The sequence below is a fragment of the Saccopteryx bilineata genome, chromosome 2, assembly GCF_036850765.1.
Source record: "Saccopteryx bilineata isolate mSacBil1 chromosome 2, mSacBil1_pri_phased_curated, whole genome shotgun sequence".
NCBI lineage: Eukaryota > Metazoa > Chordata > Mammalia > Chiroptera > Emballonuridae > Saccopteryx > Saccopteryx bilineata.
The window spans coordinates 148,343,184-148,367,963 of NC_089491.1; the positions used below are offsets into that span (position 1 = coordinate 148,343,184).

A 24,780-nucleotide genomic window follows, 5' to 3' on the forward strand; every position below is an offset into this window, starting at 1 on the left:
TGCAACTGAGCTATTTTTAGCACTGAGGTGGACACTCCACAGAGCTATCCTTATATCCTTAGTGCTCGGGGCTGATGCACTAGAACCAATTAAACCATGGCTACAGGAGGGGAAGAGAGAAAGAAAGATGAAGGGATGGGGGAGGGGTGCAGAAGCAGATGGTTGCTTCTCCTGTGTGCCCTGACTGAGAATCGAACCTGGAATATCGACATGCTGGACTGACACTCTACCACTGAGCAGATCAGCCAGGGCCTACTTTGCATTTTTAAAAGTCAAAAGTATGTTTGGAATATCATAGCTATCATTCAGTTTTCTTTAATAATGGTTATAGTTCTTGCTGACATTATAGTAGTTGTAGTTAATGGACCTTTATCCATAGTTCTATCTTTATTACTATTTTTATTACTGAACTTGTTGTAATATTATATATTCAGGGTATCAAAGAGGAGAGCATATCTTATATGTTTTCTTCTACTGAGTTGGTGAATTATTTAGTATATATAAGATAATTTTCATTAGGGAGAAAAATTGGGCTGGTGAGTTTGCTAAGAGACATTCAGTACTAATATGGCCATTATGTCCATCCAATCTAACTTGCACTGCATAGACCTCTTTTTTGGAAGCTTTGTAGACATTGGAGGAAGTATCATCAATTGCAGTAGCATCTGAGCTTGGTGAAGATTAATAAATGAGTATTATCTACTATAGGTTAAAAACAGTATTTTCCCATGTATAAGACGCACCTTAATTTTAGGGCCTGAAATTTGAAAAAAATGTATTACATAAAGTTATTAAACTCATTTTATTCATCATAAAATTCATACAACTCCTCATCACTGTCAAAACTCCCATCCATTAGCTCGTCCTCATCTGTACCTGATGATGAATCACTGTCTTCAACAATGAGCACAAAAACAAGTGCAAAAAAGCAGCAAATGCAAGTAAAAAATTCTACAACCACTGTATAAGACGCACCCAGTTCTTAGGCCTCAGGTTTTTTGAAAAGAGATGCATCTTAGGGCCTGACCTGTAATGGCACGGTGAATAAAGCATCGACCTGGAATGCTGAGGTCACCAGTTCAAAACCCTGCACTTGCCTGGTCAAGGCACATATGGAAGGTGATGCTTCCTGTTCCTCCCCTCTTCTCTTTCTCTCTCTCTCTCTCTCTCTCCTCTCTAAAATGAATAAATTTTTAAAAGGGTGCATCTTATACATGGAGAAATACAGTACATAGATTTATTCATTCATTTCCTATTTTTTTAAAGTACCAATGGTGTGCCAGTCATTTGTAATCAACAATAAATGACACAGCCTATATCCTAAGGATTTTTCAATCTACTATATAGTATTTTTCCTAAAACATGTTTTACTCCACACCTAAAACTAAAGAAAAAAAATGCTTTCTCCTGACCAAGACTAACTGTGTTCTATGTCGATAAGCTACTTTTAAGTACCTCTTGGTAAACTAACACTACTCAGACATAGAAGAATTCAAGCAACTAAGAAATATATGATCATTTCATTTGCCACCTCTAATACCAAGGTTGTCGATGCCCAGGATACCACCCAAGGTGGCAATGGTTGAGCACTGAAAAACTCGAAAGGGCACTGTTTACATAGATTAGGACGTCAGGACCTTGTTCACATAAATTACTAACTTCGTGGCCAAATGCTCTGACCCAGAGGAGTCTGTCTCAGACTCCTCTCTTGTGGTCTTTCGGGAACCAGTTACCAAGCTGTTTCTTCACTTCAATTTGCTCAGTGATTTTTGGGCCATGCATGTTCAGGGGACTTATTTTCATGGAACAACAGAGAGCTGTAATGATAACACATAAATGTATCACTTAATGGACAACATTAGCATCTAATAATTTCCTTTACAGACTCCAGATCCCATTAGAGCCACAAACATGATGAGTTAATAACTGCATCTTCTTTCTTAGGGATCCTATCTTGACAAACGTGTTCAGATTGGCCAACACCTGACAGTGGCATTTTTTTAAAAGCCAGATGGAGAATCTGTGCTCTTTCACCAGATCACTTAGCACACTTCACCTTTGTGTTCCCTTACTGCTTCCTGAACTCAAGAATGGGAGACCAGAAGGACACTAATCCATTTCCTTGCCGACTTTCTGGGGAGCAACCTTGACTTTGTCAGCAAGGCTACGCTACCGAATAAGCTCCCATATTTCAGGATTAACTGACTTGAGAACTCGAGTGCTGATTGTTTTTCTCTCCGAGTTGCATTGGCAACATTGATGATTAGAACAAGCAAAATGAAAAGGGTTGGCATTTTCTCATGGCCATCTGTGACTTCTGTGTGCTAGTACTTAAGAGTTCAGCAGGGAACTGGATGTTTGAACTGGCTCTCGGTTTTGCAATGAAAGGGAAGGAAAGTATTCTTCTTACGCCTGTTTATTGTGTTTGCCCCTCTAAACAAACAACATGATTAGAAATGATGGTATTAAATCATGTTAAATTTCATTGTCACGGCACATTTCGTTTCTTGTTTCGCACTTGAAATATGGGCCTATAAGATAATTGTAAAATTAAAATTGATATCTTGATCCATGCATTCTTTTATTGTAGTGGTAACCTTAAACTTTCCATTTTTAAAAATATTCACAGATTTTGATTTTACTATGAGAAATTTTGACACATGATCTGACTTGTTTTGATTTTTCCAACATTTTAACACAGGTACCTTAAAGAAAAATAGAGTGCTTTTTAAAATTTTCTTTTAAATGTTACAATAATTATGCAGCATGATCAGAAAGGAACATGAGATTCATGTCTGGAATCAAAGATTATAAATAATTTAGAGCATGAGTAATAATAGCTAATATATTAAAACACATGAAATTGCCATTTTCAGTAGGATAAAACATAGTAAAATGTTGCAATTTTGTTTGACACAATTTATAGTACATTAGTTAGGAGAGTCTTCACATTCCTACTCCCTGGTTTAATTAAAATGAAATCGTGTGATAGTTAGCCCTGTGAATTAGACCTTAAAACCTAATGCTAATTCTTCTCTCTCTTGGTTTAATGTCTGCTTTCAATTTGTCTATGCAATGCCTATCTTAAAGTGGTTATGAATGGAAGAAGAAAAACAATACTAATTACATATAAATCTTCATTACTTGTAATGAAGTTCAGTATTTTTAGAAATGCAGAAGTTAAGATGGAATGATTCAGACTAAGAATTATATCATGTTTGGAGACATTATCTCCATTTACTTACATGCATGACTCTGTCTCTGATTACCATATAAAATAGGTATTAGAAGAGGCTATAAGATGTGTATGTTTCCAGAAGAGATCAAGATGATACTAAATTTTTTAAAATATCTGCAGATTTTTCACTGAAAAAAGAAAATAGTTTACTCTAGGGCAATTCCTTCTCCGAGTCAGTAGATCTAAGTCCTCATTGAAGTTCTGTCACTGGCAGTCTGTGTGACTCGAGCCAAGCCCCTAACCTGTCTGGAAGCATTTTATCTGTTCACTCTGCCAACAACCTTTAGTGCACATATAGCTTCACACTTGCTTAGCAGCAACTCTGTAGTTCCCAGGAGCCTACCCAGAGGTTGGAAGCCATTGGATTAGAAAAACTCTGTTAACCCTTCTTGATCAAACAGTCTAACTCCTCTTTATCTAAGAGGAATTAGCAGCAATTGTGGAAAAGCAAACAAATTGGAATGTTGAAAACATGGAAGTGAGACTAACCACTCAAGCTGATAATTATGTATGAGTTCTTCCTATTTGGCAGCCAGAAAGCAGCCAGTGGAATTGATGCTTTAGGATGTCCTGCTGGTGCTGGCTGCAGCCTGAAGGGAAATAATCCAGATAAGTGCTTAATTGGATGCTTCTTAAAAAGAGGAGCTGGAACTCCCCAAGAAGCATGAACCAGAGTAAACATCTTTTCAACCATATTGCTTAAATAAAACCCAAGGAGCTCCATCAGGTTCCATTTCATCTGCCATGAAAACATTCCGTTGAGCTGTTCCCTGGCAGTGCTCGCCAGTCTCTGTCAGTTCTACCTTTCAATGTTAACTGTTCTGGGTCATTTCCAAGGAAAATAAGCGAAATTTTAGCTACAAACATAGTAACAAGAGGGTAATATCTGGTGTTTCCTATGAGAGGCAATGTGTACGATGGTTATGACACAGACTGTCATGAATTAGCCTCGGGTTGAATCATCTTATACCACTTACATCTTATATTTTATGTAACTTATTCAGTGTGTAACTCTGGTCAGGCTATTTGAATTTTCTGTGACTCGATTCCAGCAACTGTAAATTGAGGGTGGTGATAATAGGGTTGTGGTAAGGATTATACGAGCAAATTCGTGTGAAGTGCTTATACATGCTGGGCACATTGTAAGTGGCATGTTACTGTAATGGTAGTCTGCTATTATTATTGGTTCCTTCACAGCAGTTTCACATTAAAGAGATGGTTTCTATATAATCTAACTGAGTCATAGTGCTTATAAACTGGTATTTTGACTGAATTATCATAGCATGATGAAATCTATCAGTTTTATAAGAAGTGGCTTGGAAAATCAAACCACGTGCAACACATAAATTCTTTAGTCAAATATAGCCAAGACACTGAGTATAAGTTGGGAGGCCTAATGGCCAATTAATGTATTTTGGTCCCTCTATGCCTTTTATTTTTTTCATTCTCCTGAGTTTTTATTTTTAAGGCTTGATCTCTGAGCTATATGTATTCATATTTAATAATTGCCATTTTTATTCTTTTTGTGGTATTAAATATTAAATATCAGACAAAATACTTTTTTTTTATTTCCCTTTGGAGTTATAAAATATTACCAGAAACTTTTTCTTGAGATCCATAGCAATACTCTTAGTCAAAACAGGTACTTAATAAAGGCAGGAAAATACCAATGATTGGATTAAATGAAATATATCAAATAAAGCAAACCTCCCAGAGGTGAACTGGTACAGATTTTGCCTTAGGGAAGCTCTCACACAACAGGCATTATGATAACTCTGCTTTTTTTTTTTTTTTTTGACAGAGACAGAGAGAGTCAGAAAGGGACAGATAGGGACAGACAGACAGGAACGGAGAGAGATGAGAAGCATCCATTCTTTTCTGAGGCAAATTGGTTGTTCATTGATGCTTTCTCATATGTGCCTTGACCAGGAGTGGGGGGGGGGTTTGCTACAGCAGAGTGAGTGACCCCTTGCACAAGCCAGAGACCTTGAGCGACCTTGAGCTTCAAGCCAGTGACCTTAGGTTTCAAGCCAGTGATCTTTGGGCTAAAACCAGTGACCATGGGACCATGTCTATGATTCTACACTCAAGCCAGCAACCCTGCGCTCAAAGCTGGAAGAACCTGTGCTCGAGTTGGCAACTTCGAGGTTTCGAACCTGGGCCCTCTGCATCCCAGTCTGACGCTCTACCCACTGTGCCACCACCTGGTCAGGCAGGAAGCTACTGATATGAATAAAAACAAATTTTTTATAAATCGTATAATAGATGAGGTTTCAGATTTCTCAGCAGACACCTATTTTGAATTCATGAATTTTGACAGGTATAAAAGTTCCTCAGTATGAGTATTTAATTTTACAGTATCAATTTCCATATTTAGACCAATGAAGGAGCCATTAGAGTACCAATTTCTATATAATCAACTATCCTCGCAAAAGGTAGGGAAAGTGCCAGGGATATTAATCTGTAGAAAACAAACTAAATAAGAGAAGGGACAATGCTCACAGAGCTGCAGTGAGGTACTAGAGAACCAGGGCTTCCCACTGCAGTGCTGGCCAATAGGGAGGTGCAGGGCTTTGTGGCGGAGGCTGAGGAGGCAAAGAAGGCTGATGTTAAGGGAACTGGGCTCCCCAATATTTATCAACCTCTTCAGTCATACAGTGCATCTCAAAGAGCTGTATGTATTCATGGCATCCTTGTGGGACATCATTTGAAAAGTTAAATGTGAAAAGGAAATACCCTTATTACCCAAAGAAGCTTTGAAGAATAGTCACTATTTATCTTTCCTTCATGGAGGCTGTTATAGTCTTTGTCGACAAGAGAAATTGTGGCCCTGGCCCAATAGCTTGGTTGGTTGGAGCATCATCCAGAAGCACAAAATTGCCAGTTTGATCCCTGGTTAGGGCACATACAGGAATGCTCAATGTTCATGTCTCTCTCTCCCATCCTCTCTCACTGAAATCAATAAATAAAAATTTTAAAAAAATGAAATTGTGTTAATTTCATTTGGAATTGCTGAAAGTTTTTCAAACTCAAAATTACAAAAACACAAAATAAAGTGACTTAACCTGGAGAAAAACTTGTTTGAAATCACATTAGTCTTAGGTTAAAAAAAAAAAAAAAAAAAAATATATATATATATATATATATATATATATATATATATATGCATTTTCTTTCTTTTGGACTGTAAAAATAATCTTTACAATTATTTAATGCATTTGGACTACTGGAAATGATCAAAGGCATTCTAAATGGTAGTAGAGGCAATCTTTAATTTATATTTTAAAGATCATTAGTCAAATTATTTTTTTAAAAATTTTGTTTATTCATTATAGAGAGGGGGGGGAGAGAGAGAGAGAGAGAGAGAGAGAGAGAGAGAGAAGGGGGAGGAGCAGAAAGCATCAACTCCCATATGTGCCTTGACCAGGCAAGCCCAGGGTTTTGAACCGGCAACCTCAGCATTTCCAGGTTGACGCTTTATCCACTGCGCCACCACAGGTCAGACATTAGTCAAATTATTTTGAGTTTGTCTTTTTAACAAAATAAATGAAATTTTTACTGGAAACTTTTATTTTCCAAAATTAAATATCTTTTCTAGTCACCATGGGGTGGAATCTAAGAAGGTATGTTTTATATCCATTGTATCAAAGTATAAATTGTTCCAAATAAGATATTGTGAAAAAGGAAATCTCCCACCAGGCAATGCTCTGCTCATCTGGAGCTATTGCTCTGTTGCTCGGCAACTGAGCCATTTTTAGCTCCTGAGGCAGAGGCCACAGAGATATTCACTGCACCTGGGGCCTACTCGCTCAAATCAATTGAGCCATGGCTGCAGGAAGAAAACAGAGAGAGAGAGAGAGAAGGGGTGGGAGAGGGATGGAAAGCTAATGGTTGCTTCTCCTGTATGCCCTGACCAGGTATCAAACCTGGGACATCCGCATACTGTGCCGATGCTCTACCACTGAGCCAACCAGCCAGGGCCTAGAGGTGGTTTCTCTATGGAGCTCCTCAGGCTATGAGGGTAATGATGTGAGGTCTAGCTATTCCTGTCTTTTGTTAGATAATAATAGAATGCAAGGACTTCCTCACCCATTTACCATCTGCCTTATGTTCTTATGTAGATGTGTTCAGTACTCTCAGAAAATGATGTACATATAATGAGAGGTACATACCAATGTTCTTTTTGCGATACATTGCACTAGCCAAGGCCATTTGTGAAATTTTTGTCGTTATTTGTTCTGTAATCATTATCTTAATGTCCCTATGGGAAAATCTTGGAGGAGATGCTATCATACTTTTCTCTAATTGCTTTTGAAAGAAAGCACTTAATTTACTTTTTTTTTTTTTTTTTTTTTTTTTTTTTGTATTTTTCTGAAGCTGGAAACGGGGAGGCAGTCAGACAGACTCCCGCATGTGCCCGACCGGGATCCACCCAGCATGCCCACCAGGGGGCAATGTTCTGCCCATCTGGGGCATCGCTCTGTTGCAACCAGAGCCATTCTAGCACCTGAGGCAGAGGCCACAGAGCCATCCTCAGTGCCTGGGCAAACCTTTCTCCAATGGAGCCTCGGCTGCGGGAGGGGAAGAGAGAGACAGAGAGGAAGGAGAGGGGGAGGGGTGGAAAAGCAGATGGGCGCTTCTCCTGTGTGCCCCGGCCGGGAATCGAACCCGGGACTCCCACCCGCCAGGCTGACGCTCTTCTACTGAGCCAACAGGCCAGGGCCAATTTACCTTTTTCCCCATCTTCCTTTTGGTGATTATGCCTTGCAGTAGGTACTTGGCAAGGAGGAGACATTCAATATAGCACATACAACGTGCACGGTCTGTATTACTACATCTCATGCTTTTAACGAATGTCTTGTTCCTTGCAGGACAGTCCTGTTTACTCTGACTTCCGTGGTTGTACTCGTCATTACAACTGACTGGATCAGCTGGGACAAGCTGAATCGGGGATTTTTGCCCAGTGATGAAGTTTCCAGAGCTTTCCTGGCTTCTTTCATCTTGGTCTTTGACCTCCTTATTGTAATGCAGGTAAGGGTCTTTGTGTCTTCCTCTTCTCATTGAATCTGCTCTGTGCTTTGTGTTCGGTAGAACAAATGCTCTCCAGTGAAAGGCTCCATAAAGCTCAAGGAGTGCATTGTTCACGATTGCTGTTAATGGGGCCTCCTCTGTTCATATTTTCAGCAGTTTTACCAGGATAAATCAGTTGGGTTTTTATGAGAGGTGCACCAAAAATCCATTGAATGAACTTTGCAAGGTGGGCCCCTAGAAACCATACAGCATGGTGATATTTCTTGTCAAGGCTTCAGAGAACAACACAAAACAAAGCAATACAAAACAAAACACAGAAGACCCCCTGCCGTTTAGTAAATGGAAAGCTGCAGACGTGGGGATGACAGAGATCCAGCACAACGGGGATAAGCACTCGCCAAAGCAACTCAGGGTTTGTAGCAGTTGAAATGGAATGATGTAAAGATGCTTTTACTGGTTGTGGAAATTATCGCTTCTTTTCAGTATTCACTGGAGATCCTTCCATTTTCATGTAGACAATATTTCTGCCCTGCTTAGTAACAGATTGTTTGTACAACGGCATCATGCTAACCAGTTCTACTCATGTAATCTTCCGGTGTGTATGCTTTGGAGTCTTAGAAGTGTCCTTTGAATGGGGCAGAAAGAGACATTAACTATCTCTTGGCATTTTATCTTGCCCGTCCATTATCTAGACATTTTCGTATTGTTTCCATAAGGTATATTGGGTTTTCCCCTCCTGAGGCAGTATATGTTATTCGAACAAAGGCTAGCACGGCTGGAATGAAAGTACTGTATACTCTATTGTGTTTCAAATTTATGTGAGATTTCACAGGCTAGCAGACTGGTTTTCTCATTTCTAGAGTTACTAAGAGACCTTTATAAGAAATATTCTATACTGTCTTAAAAGAGAAAAACAGTTTCTTTTTTCTTTGGTATATAATATAGTCCAAACATTAGGTTCAACATGGTTCTTAAGAGTATATAACTATTTTAATGGATGGTCATTTAAAATACATTATTGCTTTAAAAATTATTTGAAAACATAAAAATGTATTCTTTTACTCATCTAAAAATTGACGTATTTGTTCTTTTTCCAATGGGATAGTTTCACAGAGCGGAGAAAGCCCTGGATTTTGAGTGAGAAAGCATTAGCAGGTTCCATATCTGACTCTCCCTTGCTGTAGGACTTCCTCTGGATGTTTATAAAACTGAATTTATAGCAGTTATGCAACGAAGAATCATATATTGCTTATTTAAAGGCTATTTTTATCTTCTTTGTTATAATACTCCAAATTAATATATCTGCTTTGGCCAGGTGGCCCACTGGTACCTCGTCCAATCCACCTTTGAGTCAAAAGTATTAGTAGGCAAGTGCACACTGTCTTTTGAGTTTGTTTAAACTTATGTATGTGAGAGCATGAATTTCATGATTTTCTATGACCATCAACCACCTTCGCCTTATTTATATAGTTTTAATTATTTCTCCAGTAAATTCACTAAAAGCAGGGACTTGAAGTGGTCAGTGTAACATTACAATTTACAGATATTATGGACTTCCTCAAAAATTGCCTAATAAAGAGAAATGGAAGAAGGAAGCATAGTCGGGATTTATAGTATTTACACAGTTGGAGTCAGCAGGATCGGGAAGGGAGAGACATTCCGGATGAAGGAGATGGCATGAAAATATTTACCAACTAGTAAAGTGCTGAAGTGTTTGAAGAGTAGCCAGAGCACCAGATGACTGAAGATAGAGTTCATACTAAGGAATGTATCACTTTGGCTACAAGTAACAGTAACCTTGCTATGCCAGCTTAATCAAAGGGGGAATGCATTCCTGTGTTTTAAGGATGTACTACGGAATTATTGGAGGGATGCAGTTGCATTTGGGAGACACATGAAAACATAGGCCAAAATGTTACGGGGAACCCAGGCCTACTTTTTCTTCTCTTACCTTTCCCCCACGTATGCTTCCTTCTTCTCTCTTACTATAAAGCAGCCTTTTTAGCTTCCTATCTCACAAGCAGATACAAGCAATACCTCATGGGGAGACCACTCTCAAGGCGTCAGGCCTAATTCCACATTGCTGGCACAGGACTGAGCTGTGACTATCCGTGAACTGTCTGGAGGTAAGGCAGTCCCAAAGAAAAGAGGGAGAGAGGTTGGGCCTCAGCAGCCAAATTAGTAGGTACCGAATACAAAATAGAAGACTAAGGCCAAAAAGGGAAGTCTCTTAACTCCTTTTACTCTCCTCCAACATGGAGTCAGTGAGCCAAACCTACTGATTCATCTTTTGCTCTGTGTCTTTGAGCCTAATCCTTCTTTCTTATTTTTTCTGCCACCAGTCCAGTCCTGCCTATCCTCTGTGCTACTGTAAAATAACCCCTCGTGGAACCTGCTTTCTCTAGATGTCTCGGCCCCATATACGCTACACAGCTCACCATCATCACCTTCAAGCCTGAAATGCTATGTCTTAGCCAAAGATAGTAACTCCTCACTATCCACGAAGGAAGTCCCGACTCCAGGAGCAGCCTTTGAGCGCCCTCCCTGTCTGGCCCTGGCTGTGCCCCCACCCCGCCCTCGTCTCCTGTCCCTAGGTCTGCCCCAGACCAAAGGGCTTGGCTTAGCCCTTGACCACGGTACACTCATGCCAGGGTGTTCTGAGCCCCTCTTTTTCTCCCCATGTGTGTCTCCTGCTCTGCTCTTCTAGACCCTGTCTTTGAGAACTGTTGCAAGTCTGCCACTTTGCAGACAGGTGATTACTTCCTGCTTTTAACTTCTTGGAACTTTGTACCTAGACTGCAAATCAGCATTTCTTATCCTACAGAGCAGAAACCATAGCTTATACCTCTGTATCCCGGGAGGCTTCCCAGCACAGAGCCCGCACAGGCAGCAGTAGGCCCAGAGTAATAACGGCTTGATGAGGATAAAGAGGTGGCATTTCAGCACTGAATCGTGCGCAAACTCTGTCCCCCTCTGGGAGCATTATGTTGAAATTCCAGGGACTAACACATGTGGTAAGAGAGTGGATTTAAAGAAACAGAGCCCCTAAAGGCATATATATATTCAAGATATTTAAAAATATATAATACAGATATCCTAACAAGACCATAACTAACTAAAGTGTCATCTAATCCATTCCATATTCACATATTTCAGAAAAAAGAAAAATAGAAAAGTAGCAAAATTAGTGGAAATGAGCAAGTACTTTCACTAAAAGGTTTGTCCTCGTTAAAATTATTTAAGTGGTTTAAAAGCAATTGACCCTACCCTTTTCTAATGGTAGGAGAATTTAGCTGATACTATCAAAAGATAGTTTAATGTTTGGTAAAAAAATAAAACCATAACAACATGGTACTAATGCTGTAAAAATTTTAACAAAATTAGTAAGTTGATTCTGAATACTTGTAGTGAAAGTATAATTATTTTTATGAATATTTATTATAGGATTTTCCTACACTTATTGTGAAAACTACTCATGTCACATTTTTCTGTAGTTCTAGTCAAATCTCTAGAACTAAGACATAAACAGATGCCAATAAAATATAACACAACTTATTATCAATCACCCATTTCTACAGAGCATGAGAAATTGGTTATAAAGAACACTTCTCTCTAAGGAAATTTTATCTGATTCTGTTCAATATTTATAATTATGGCATTTGATTTTATTCTACCTCTTCAATTCATTAAATATTTAATTTGCAGTTATGTCCCACCCATTCATCTCTTCTGCTAGATTGAAGAACAGATATATCTAAGGTATATGAATTAAAAATATGATGTGTTGTAGAGTAAGCAAAGAAACCAAAATGCCTTAGTAGATAGATAGAGAGAGAGAGAGAGAGAAATATCAGAGTCCACTGAGCAGTAGGGAAAGCTTCAGAGAAGGGCAGGCAGCTAGAATGTGAAAAGGCAGAACAATGAACAAGAAAAATCTGTTCAGCTGGGAATGCTATCATAATCGTCAGTGTGGTCCCATTACGTTCAGAGAACATTTCCGAGTTCACTCACAGTGCCCATCCCTCAGGTGCTGGTGACGGAGGGTGGAGGAAAGGGGATCGAAGGCGTGGTCCACGAACGAGGGCTTGTAGTTGGACAGAGGAACTAATCACTTAATAGACGAAATGAGAGTAGAAAAGTAGAGACAATTTAGAAAGAATTATTTATTTAGAAGAATTATTCAAGTGGAAAGTAAACATTTCTACTTTTGTCACATTTTAAATTCCTCTCCCCCAGCGACCTAGTTGCTGGTATGAAGGCTTTAGAAGAGAGGAAATTTCTCTTCATAAGGTAAAGAATGTTCTGTGCCCTTTTACTATACAGTAAGCAAGGGAGAGTGAAAGAGGGAGAGAGAGGAAGAGGAAAGAAGAGAGGAGAAGTGAGGACCCAGAAAGACGGCTGTGGGTGGGGGTGATGTGAGGAGCCAGAGCTCCGCTCCGCTCCCGTGTGTGGATGGGGGGGGCAGGGTTAGGCAGTGCTGATTACTGTAGAGAGTGATGAAGTTATGTCTGTTGTTAACTTTTCATCTACTCTTTGCCTCTCATTCTTTGCTTTTCATAAATGCTCTATATAACTAAATTCTAGGGGATTGGTGTAGAGCAGGGGTCCCCAAACTTTTTACACAGGGGGCCAGTTCACTGTCCCTCAGACCATTGGAGGGCCAGACTATAAAAAAAACTATGAACAAATCCCTATGCACACTGCACATATCTTATTTTAAAGTAAAAAAACAAAACGGGAACAAATACAATATTTAAAGTAAAGAACAAGTAAATTTAAATCAATAAACTCACCAGTATTTCAATGGGAACTACGGGCCTGCTTTTGGCTAATGAGATGGTCAATGTCCAGTTCCATATTTGTCACTGCTAGATGTAACAAGTGATGTGACGTGCTTCCGGAGCCGTGAGGCGTGCATCCCACGTCACTGGAAGTAGTACTGTATGTGAGCGATGTCATGCTTTGCGTCTCTCATTGACCACCAATGAAAGAGATACCCCTTCTGGAAGTGTGGCGGGGGCCGGATAAATGGCCTCAGAGGGCCGCATGTGGCCCGTGGGCCATAGTTTGGGGACCCCTGGTGTAGAGAAAACTTTAAACTATTGAGTTGTACAACTTCCATGGAGTCTAGCGTCAAGATAGCTTCTGCTGAACAAAGTACCCAGGAGGAAAGGTTTTGTAAGATACATCTATAGCTGTATCATCTCTCTCTCTCTCTCTCTCCCTCTCTCTTTCTCTCTTTCTCCCACATATGCACGCTAACCTTTCTTCTCTTTAACAGCCTCTTCTCTTGAAGGCTTCTCTCATCAGGCTGTGTGTGTGTGTCTTAGATTTATAGATATAAACAAATACATAACATAAAAATACATTATATATGTAATATCTTAGCTTTATGGATTTCAAGGTGATAAGAGAACACTTGCAAAAGAGAGGCTTTTAAAGAAAAGAACCAAGGATCATATTTTGGTGAATTCTTACACTGTTGATATGTTTTCTCAGCACTTCTTATAATTTATCTAGGTACCTCCCTAGTACCCTTGTACCTACCTACCTCCTATAACATATGAGTTCCTCAAAGAGAGGAAATGTGTTTTTTCAATTTGTTCATTCTCAAAACTAGCTCAATTTCAGCGTAACACAGTTTTACCGTAAATATTTGCCGAATGAAAGAACAAAGGAAATGAACATAACATTATTTCAGAAAAAGAACATGAGATTTTTCAAGATGTGAAATATTTACCAACATAAGGAGAGTGAACTATCAATAATATTAGACTAGGTCATTTCCATTGAATTATAATAGTACAGATTTTAAATATCCAAATAAAAATATGAATACATTGCTACATTAAGCATTAAAAAGGACTCTTGATCTAGTTGAAAAGCACTTAAAAATAAGTGATATTTCCTGAAAAGTAATTCTTAACGCACTGAAAAAATAATTATGAAAATTACATTCTACAAACATTCACTGTGTAAACATCTAAAACATGTTTGTTTTCTGGTTTGTGCATGATTCTCAGAAGTAGGCTACTTTAAAAAACAGACTTATGCCCTGGCCGGTTGGCTCAGCGGTAGAGCGTCGGCCTAGTGTGCGGAAGACCCGGGTTCGATTCCCGGCCAGGGCACACAGGAGAAGCGCCCATTTGCTTCTCCACCCCTCCGCCATGCTTTCCTCTCTGTCTCTCTCTTCCCCTCCCGCAGCCAAGGCTCCATTGGAGCAAAGATGGCCCGGGCGCTGGGGATGGCTCTGTGGCCTCTGCCTCAGGCGCTAGAGTGGCTCTGGTCGCAACATGGCGACCCCCAGGATGGGCAGAGCATCGCCCCCTGGTGGGCAGAGCTTCGCCCCTGGTGGGCGTGCCGGGTGGATCCCGGTTGGGTGCATGCGGGAGTCTGTCTGACTGTCTCTCCCTGTTTCCAGCTTCAGAAAAATGAAAAAAAAAAAAAAAACAACAACAAAAAAACCAGACTTATGACTCTTGGTAGACTTGATTTTAAAATCCATTGACCTCTCTTGAGTAGGGCCCTTTTCCTGAGGGCATAGCTATAGAAAGTAAAATCAGTCAGTTTGGAACACAGGGCAGAACAACAAGCATGAACCTATTTTAATTAAACAGCCATTCTGTTTAGACAAGTTGGCATGTATTTTCAAAATGAGTTATCCCAATTGATTTTGTTTACAGGCTACTTCAAAACAAAGGATTGTTTAAATGTCTGTGTAATGTTTTAACATATTCCCCAACTTCGGGAATAACCTTCCTTAAAGTATTTTAAACGCCTTTTCACAATTGCTTTACATCTTCATTTTTCTTACTCAAGGTTTAAACTCCTGTTTGAAAACATATGGTAACTTCTGTGATAGGTCCCAAGTGGTTATATGGCAAAAAGGCTTATAGTTTAAGTATTACCCATTTTAACTATTAATGTCTAAGAGGTTGAATCACCACTTTATTTACTGTCACCATTTTTAATATCTGACATCAGTGCTGGTCCAGTGGAAAGAGAGACTATTCAAAGAGAATCCTAAAATGAACCTCAATATATGTATGTATTTGTAGCCCAGTGACTAGCCTCCAAATAGTAGACAGACTTACCATGGTAAGTCATATCCATACAGCGTGGGGAAGTCCAGCCACCTGAGCATTCTGCAGGAGTTGCCAGAGACTATGTCTTGGCAGGTGACACATGATGACGGAAAAATTTTGGCAGAAGATAATACCTTTGCTGGAGCATTGGAGTTAACAGGCAAAAAAAGAAAGAAAGAAAGAAAAAGGAAAAAAAAAAAGAAAAATCAGGAGTCAATCATGAGTACTGAAGTGACAAACACACTTGAAAATGAAACTAATAGTCTGGTGAGCATACGATATAGATCACAATTTTGAAACAGGCAGTGAGTTTTATGAGGATTATTGTGAGGAAAAGAGATCACTCAAGTCTTTATGGATAATGTGGAAAGAATGTAGCTTGAAGGAATTATAAGATTTGGGTAAGCAAGTGGAAAATAGAGACATTTAAGCTTTATCCCGATTGAAATGCTCCAATCTCTAAGGTATTTTTTTTTAATATGGAGCTAGAACATGATTTAAAAACTGGGAAAATATAAATCCTATACTATTACATATAAGCAATAATTTTTCAAAGCCATATGAGGCAGCAAGATATAACTTCTTCAAATTTTATTTTTCCAATAGATGCATGGTTGTTTCTCGGTGCAATGAAATCATTAGTGCTTGATCATCACCTCAACACAATGTGCCCCCCATTAGCCCTCACCCCTGGGTATGTGTGTTTAACAGTTGGCCCTGGAAGTTATGTGAAGCAGCTGCCACTTTTCATTGCAACACTTATACAAGATAAAACAACAAAAACAAACAAATGAAAAAGAACTACAATGTTGAAGACTGACACATTCACTCATTTCCTGAGGTGCCAGCACCTCATAGGTAGGTTTTAAATTCAGAATATGGTTGTAATTCAGGTCAGAATGTCATAGAGATGCTAAATGTAAACCCTACTAACAGACATTCATTTCAAATATTCTCTCCCCAGCACAGAAGGACCAATACTTTGTAGCTATTCCTAATGGAGTATGAAGGATATGAGCTATTTCTGTGGGTTCTTCTATTAATTTTTAAAGATACATTGATAAAGCTAAGGAACAAGTTAAAAAAGAAATGCTGTAGAAAATGAGAAATTGTTGAAGCCAGTACAATAACCCCCAGTAACTCAGAACATTCATTTTAATTTATGCCTAAAATAAAAAAAATGAAAAACAACCATTTTTAGACAGACAACTTTAATAATTTCTTAGAATCTTAGAATTTTAGAGCAGGAGGAACATTTAGGACCATATGATCATATCCTGATATTTATAGCCAAAGCCTGAGCTCATGAAGTTAATCAGTGCTGGGCCCAGTCTAGAACCTGGGTCTTCTAAATCTCAACCCACTCTCCCAGCAGGTAGTCTCTAAGTCAGAAGTCCATTTACTCTGCAGTTGGTCACATAAGAGGAGCTGTTGGTCAAATAAGTTTTTAAATATGACATATATGTTTGCTCGCTTATAGTTTGCATTGTGTGTGGGGGACAGGCTGTAAGCAGGCCAGGTCATTATAGCCTAAGGCTTAGTTGTAAAACTAAGCTTTTTTGCACACCCTTGACTGTTGCATGATGTGGGGTGGTGCACTCTCAGGAGGAATCCCATTATACCTCAGATAAATGACTTTGTATCAGAGACTTCCTTGTTTGTATATTGGATTAAAGGTTTGGATTTCTACACTATTAAATGGGGGGCAGACCGGGAGCTTGCTCTCTCGGTTCCTGAGATTAGCATTAGAGGAGAAGAATGATTTCATTCTAGGAGGAGAGCAGAGAGCAGGGAGGAGAGCAGAGAAAGGCCATATGGAGGAGAGGAGAAGCAGTCAAGATGGCTGAGTGCTGAGGGAGAAGCCAGTTTGTGCAGAGTCTGTGCAGAGAGAAGGAGATGGGGAACAAGAGGTGAATAAGGCTGGTGAGCTAGAAACCTTTGATTCTGGGAAACTCAGATAAGTCAGTAGCTTTGTGAGCACTGAATGAGTGGGTTTTGGAGCCTAGTGTGTGTTTTTACTTGCCTGCCAGGTGCAAGCTAGGATTAAAGCTAATGGCCCACCAGTTCTTGGCTCTGTTGTTTCATTACTGACTGTCTGAATCAAATGTGAACCTGCATGGGCCAGGCGGCTGTGATGGTGGCCGTGGCTACTGGCTATACTGGAGCCTTGGAGAATGTTGTGCAACGGTGGCTCAAAGTCTAATCTACTTAGTCTAGGACCAGTACCAAATGAGACCATTTATAGTGTAAATGAGAAACAAGCTACTAAAAAGGGCAGTGGAAACACAAGTGGACTAAAAAGAAAACAGGGACAGAGCAAGAGAGGGAGGGAAGGAGGCAGAAATAAAAAAATAAAAAGCTAGCATTCACTGTATATTGGCCATTGTCCTAGATGCTTAGACACACTTTATCTTATTTATCTCCTTACCCACCCCCCCACAAGATTGATAGTATTATTAGCTATAATTTTGCAAGTGATAAAACAACAGCCTTTCTTACTCTAAAGCCCATACTTTTCCATACCTTTTACAATTGTTTTGCATATCAAAAGAAACGACATACACAGAACCACAGGAAAGCATTTTATAGGTAGCAGGAAGCTTAGTAATAAGGGGAACACTCCTACAATAGACTAGAACCAACTGTATTTTTTTAACTGAGTTTATTGGGGTAACATTGTTTAATAATATTATACAGGTTTCGGGTGTACAATTCTATCACACATCATCTGTACATAGCACTGTGTGTTCACCACCCCAAGTGAAGTGTCCTTCCATCTCTGTTTACATCCCCCCCACCCGTACCCTCTGCTCCCTCTCCCCACGCATGGTTTCCTCTGGCAACCAACACGCTGTTGTCTGTGTCCATTAGGTTTTTCTTATTCCTTTGCTTAACCCCTTCACCTTTCTTAGTGCAGGGTGACCTTCGTTAAGTCATTTCATTTCTAAGAATCCATTTTCTCATCTGTAAAATAACAATCTTTTCCTGACCCACGTTATAGGATTTTTATGATTGTCAAATTAAAAAGATACTTGAAATGTGATATTTTTTGCATACCAAATAATATAATCTGGATAGAAGAAAATAAATTAATTCAGAGGTATGCTTTGAATTGCAATTAATCATTCCAGGGCTCTTTTGATTTTAATTAAGGCAAACTATATTAATGTGATGATACATGAAGAAGTTAGAGTCTGAGTAACAATGTATTATAGCCATAAGCTGATCATAGGGGTCACCAACACTCTTAGAAGAGGAATGTGAATTCTCTGGGAAGATTGCCAGAAGTTTCTAGTGCAGTTAGCTTGCAGTGGTGCCTGGGAATTAGTAGACACTGCAGATGGTTCTTGTGACGATGGTCACCATATTAGTCAACTTTATGCTGGTCAAACGACAGAGTCTTGGGTTCTTCCTTTTATCTAGTAGGATCAGGATCACTAGGAATTTGTTCTGTGAATTTGAGGTTTTTTTTAGCCTAAATGTTATTGCTCTGAAACTCACTGCTCTAAATTAATATACTGGTGATAAGTAAATGTTTGTTGTTACTTTGGTTCAGATTGCTTTACATAAAAGAACCCCAAGAAAATTCTAAGTTGCCAGATGCTACTTGGAATTTATTGCATTTGATGAAGTTTGGGGAATTGTTCAGAATTTTGCATTTGTCCTGTAAAACTACATCATTCCTATGGCTCCTATGGTGAAAGCTGGACAATTAAAACCAAATATGTACTTGGCACATTTTCTGCTAATTTTTTATGAAAATAGAGTTTATAAATATTCCTTTGCTGAAAAATGTATTTATGTCTGAGATGCTTGCCATTTATTTCATCTTTGTTAGATTGCAATAGCTGAGTACATTTATTTGATGAGTTGAGTAAGATCTAAAGTGTATGAATAACATGAAACCAAAGAGGTATATATTTTTTTAGTTTTATTAGAAACTAACTTTATATACAAAAAAAATATGTCCCTGGTGAAAAATTAAGTGTTTATATGTATAATTTTTTTCAGCCTTCTCTAGGCTTTTTAAAGGGAGTGCCAAGAAATACCCTTTGATTTAATGAATAGGGTCTGAGGTACAGATGTGAAAATGGAGAAAATGGAGACCCAGAGGGGGATTCTTGCCTATGCAGTAGGACAGTAGGAGCCAGAAGGTTGGAAGGAATTATTATGGGGAAAAAATAGAGAAGGCATAGAGGTGACAGCTGCCACAGCTAATAGAACTTGAAAGAAAGAGAGGATTTTCTGAAAACTTTTCTCTATCATATACAGTGTTACAGCCTACATCCAACTTCCCAAGAACATTTCAGTTAAAAATAAAATTCTTCAGTCTTTCCGGCATGATTTTTCCCTCCCCACAACCTCCTCTTTCAATTCAAGATGAGCTTCTGGGCAAGAGTCAGGGAAAAGACAAGGTCATGGAGGCCAAAGTATATTCTGATTTTGGGAGTATGTAAATGAGTAGGTCCTTCTTTATAATCATGAATGAATAAATAAGGTCTGGTGGATACATTCACTCTACCTTATGACTGCCTCTTAATTCAGCTTTTGAAGTGGTTTTCTCTTTTTATTTCGATGAAACTTTCTCTTTATTGACTCAAAGTCAAACTATACGTCTCTTTTTAGTCCAGTTTGTCAACTCCACTTCCTCTAACTACTCCTAAACATTGGTGTCCCCCGAGGTTCTGCCCTGGCTTCTTTTAACTTTTCCTCTCAGCTGTTTTTTCTGAGGCAGTTTCAAGCTCTGCCATGGCTTCCAGTCTTCCTTAAAGGCTGGTCTTTCTCAAGTTCACATGTCTCTGCTGGATTTCAGACCTGAATGTCTAACGGCCAGCTGGCCACATGCACCTAGGTGTTCCTTAGGCATTTCTGGTTCATCGTGTCCAAAACCACCAACCTATCATGAATCCCTCAGACTGTTATCCATTCGGTCATTCGAGCCAAAAACCTGAGAAATATCCAAGATTTCTCCTTCTCACTTACCTTCAGGCCAGTCATCAAGCTTATACATTCTTGCTAAATAGCTCTTCAATCTGGTCCTTCTTTAGACCCTTACAACCTCTTTATCTTCTTTTAGTCTTATACCATTTCTCCAAAGTAATCTTTTTAACAACAACAAAATCTCATCCTTAAAATTTCTCTGATTTTTATCTTGCGTGCCATTTTTTTTTTGCATGCATAATTTCCTTTGCATGCCCTACTAGCTCAGGCCTAGCTGCTGACTTCTTTCTATCACCCTCCTTCCCCTTCCCGCACCCCCAACTCCGTTTGATACTCAATTCTGAAATACCAGCTGATCACCTGTCATAGTGCATTTTCATGGTGTAGTCCCTCACACATGCAATATAAGGGCCTCTCCTCAATGGGAATGCTTGGCTCATTTAACCCTCAACCATCTTTTAACTCTCAACATAAATGGTCTCCTCTCTGTGAAGCCTCGTCTGCCTCTCTCAGATAAACTTAAATGCTTCTTTCTTTGTCCATGGCAGTTTTTTTAATTTTTAATTATACTTATTTACCTGTTGCATTGCATTTGTTTGTTTCCATGTAAATTATTTCATTGAGAAGTTGTGAGAATTACATGGAATATAGTTCAGGTCCAACACAGAAAATATTCAACAGATATTGGTTATACTTAGACCTGCATCTAGACCAGTACTTGACATGTCTCTGGGACTCAATAATCATGTTTTATTCCAAATGGAAGCAGTTTTGTTATTTTTTTAGATTATGGGCTCAATGTATTTGAGCTACTTATAAAATTTTTAATATGAGAATCATATTTGTATTGATCAGAAATTGAAAAGTTTGTTTTTACACGGCTTATTTAAGGTCCTGTTGACATTAGACAATTTATGCATTGAATTTGGTATAGATTTGAGAAATATTTATCATATAATTCAATTTCTTCATATTTTGCAAAGCACAACCATTTCTACTCAAAGAAGTCTTTGTTCTGACTTTACCATACTATATTTCTCTGAGCCCAGTTTTTGCTCAACTAAACTGTTCTAGTTGAAACTGGTGTCCTGAATGAGTGTCGTTAACATACCCATTATAAACAGCTACATAAGAGGCTTGAAGAGTAGTAAAATTTGGTAGGATTGCTCCTCCTCATACTATGAAAAAGGCTAAGAAAATTAATTGCAAAGTCATCAGAAAAAGAGTCTGAGCATGGCAGACCCTGTTGTATTTTTCCTAATCCCTGGAAGAAGGAAGAGAGGGGAGAATATTACAGCTGAGCCTTGGCTTACCTGTCCTGTTGCTAAGAGAGCCGTGGTGACACCCCCTTGAGGAACTTTCTTGTGAATGAAATGCTGGAGGACTACAGCAGCTGACTTTTACATTAGGAGTAAACATTTTGTTTTCTATGGGTGAGAAAACTGCACCAAATGAGTTAACCCTGTAATGGCTCATAATCTTAAATTCAGTCATAGAGAACCTATGTTTTATTAATTATAAAAATAATAATCTGCTTTCAGCTACAAACTACTTAATGTTAAAAAATACACTTTTTTTGTGTTGCGTATGTTCATATAGAACCAACCACTCAAGGGTTCAAACTTCATGGCAGGGGTAACTTTTAATATATATTTATTATAATTTCTATAATAAAGCAATAAAAAGTTATGGTTTATTTTGCTGAGGAGAGGAAGAAAATGTGGTTTTAACAATATAAGTGAGAGGACTTTTGAAAGAGGGATTCTCATAAAATGAGATTTTTATAACTGAAGAAAATATCTCTAGCTATATGACCATGGGGATGAGCAATACAAGGGCATAATTTGATTATTATATAAAATGCTTTGATAGCTTATATCAGACAAACCTTGATATGGAGAAGACACTAAACTTATCACCTTCAGCGTGTTCCAGGTGTTAGTTCTATCTGCATTTGTGTAGTTAGTCGCTCCAGAACATTTTCTGTTTAATCTCTAAGGTTGTCTGTTATTTTCTGAGATTGGCCCAATGAGACAAATATTTAAAAGAATAATGGAACATCTTTTTAAAAAATTATTTATTCCATAGATCTACAATGTTTTGTCACCCCCACAATTTCTGTGCAAATTCATCTCACTACTTAAATGGTTTTCCAAGTCCCTGACCTGTCAGTAAAAATAAGTCTGATTTGTTTTTGAACATCTTAGAAAGTTATTCTCATCTCTGAATAGATTTGAATTTGCTAATGAGGCTGTAATGAATAGGTCATCATGGAACTTGAGGAAGGAGGGTCAGTGTAAATATTTTCAACACTTCTTTTGAAATCTGTCCCTAGAACCTGCAAATATGTTAAGTTATATGGCACAGGGAAATAAAAGTTTCACTGGAATTAAGGTTGCTAATCAGTTGACCTTAAAATAGGGAGAGTATACCGATTACCCAGGAAAGCTCAAGGTCATTACCAGGGTCTTTAAAAGAGGAACAGGGAGATGGGAGAAACCCAGAGAGATGGCAGCATGAGAAAGACTTGGCCTGACACTCCTGGCTTTGAAGCTAGAGGAGGAGGCCAACAAGCCACACAGTTCTGATGGCATCTATACTCAGAAAAGGGTAAAGTAACGAATTCCTCTCCTAGAGCTTCCAGAAGGAAGGCAGCCCTGCCAGCACCTTGATTTTGCTCCTTGAGACTCTGAAATTTTGACCTCCAGAGCTGTAAGATAATAAATTTGTGTTGTTTTAAGGCACAAAGTTATTACTAATTTGTTACAGAAGCAATAGGAAACCAATACACCTGAGTTTCTCCAGATCTTTGCTGATATAAGGTAGTATTGATCTTTTAAAACTTTTAGTGGTCCAAAGTTATAGTGAGATTGAGTTTATTTTCTTCTGCTGGAGGCTAGATGAATATTAAAATCACTTCATGGATGACCAGCTCATGGGTTGATCCTATTTTATTACTGAAATTTTAGGGTTTTTTCCTTACTCATTTGACCATTGAGTGTCCTTTTTGTTGTTGGTATCTAACATATTAAAAGAAATGCTTTCTAGGTCTTTATCTGGAATTTGTGGTGAATTTTTATAAAATAAAGCAACTTTTTAACATCACTAGAGATAATCACGTGATTTTGTTAGTTTTCTACTTTATTAATGTAATAAACTATGAGAATGGGTTTCTTACCTTGACCCATCCTGGCATCACTAGAGTGTGTCCTACTTTGTGGTAGTGCGTCGTTGTTCAATATGCACTCAATTTGGTTTTGTATGTATATTTATCAGTGAGATGTGTGTATCCTTCTTTTCCTACTAACTTGTATCGTGTTATGTCAGTGTTATGAATGGATTGAAAGCCTCTGTCTCTGCTGTGCTCTGGAATCATTTCAGTCTATGGGAGCTTTTTGTGGTGTTCTCTGTTGTTCTATGCTCTGTCATACATCTTTCCCTACCCATTTTTATATTACATCAACAATTTCAGTGGTATTTAGAGAGAAAATGAGAATAAATATATTATCTTAAACTTTCATTTTGAAGTTGAAACCCCCATCCTGCCCATTTTTAAAATCAGAGAGGCTTTACATCCGTCTGCCATCTTGTAATTATAGAAGGAAAAGGAGGTGAGACATAGGACGGATCTCCTTGGAGAGTTGTCAGCAGTATGGCTTCTGGTTGCCTTTAATTTCATTATATTTCTTTTCCTGTGATATCTTAATGTTGTTACTGTTATTATCATTATCGTGGTTATGCCTTATATGAAAGCTTGTTTGCATTATGTCAAATTAAAATACATTGTTTATTCATCTTTTACGAAGTCAACCTGGACTGGATTAGTAGAAGTGTCCAGGATAAGAGAAGTAATAGCACAATATTACTTCATCATAGTCAGAACATTTCAGCAGAATTATGTAGAGTGTGGAGTAGTACATTAAAAATGTATTGCTTTTTAAATTGCAAAAGCATTACAAGTTCATTGCAAAAAAAAATTGTAAGCGCAGAACAGAGAAGAAATAAAATTATTTATAATGCAATCATCCAGGTAAATCCATTATTATTTGTATACTTTAATTTATACACATAATTGTATATGTATTTTTCCAAAACAGAATCATCATCTACATTATTATTGTTTTGTAACCTGTTTTTTCACTTCATAATATATTATTAAAATTTTCCACATCATGAAATTTTCTTTCACAAGATCATTTTAATGAATGTATTATAATCTCATCTGAGATGGTATTAACAAATTCCCTATTGTTAAACATTTGTGTTCATTTTATTACTATTTGTGGTGCTGCAATGAACATGATACAATAATTATTTTCTTGAGAGAAATTCCCAGAAGTTGCTTTGTTAAGTTAAAATGGTTGCATACTATAATGAGTCTAATATGCTTAGGCAAATTTCCCTCCAGAGGGTGTTTTATATATCATTCCACAATAAGTATAGGAAGGTGACCATTTCCCTCACCAACAAAGAATATTGGATTTG

General features: G+C 38.3%; 1 protein-coding gene and 1 non-coding gene across 6 annotated transcripts in view; both read left to right on the forward strand.

Annotated features, from left to right (window-relative positions):
* The window catches only part of TMEM117 (transmembrane protein 117), a 535,376-nt gene that overhangs the window by 431,771 nt on the left and 78,825 nt on the right, over positions 1–24,780 (forward strand). For all 5 annotated transcript variants that reach the window (XM_066258157.1, XM_066258158.1, XM_066258159.1 and 2 more), the window contains one exon: positions 8,110–8,269. In XM_066258157.1, the coding sequence (XP_066114254.1) occupies positions 8,110–8,269 (160 nt within the window). The remainder of the gene's footprint in view (positions 1–8,109; positions 8,270–24,780) is intronic.
* Positions 14,322–14,397, forward strand: TRNAT-AGU (transfer RNA threonine (anticodon AGU)). The gene has a single exon. It is a non-coding gene; the product is annotated as a tRNA-Thr (tRNA).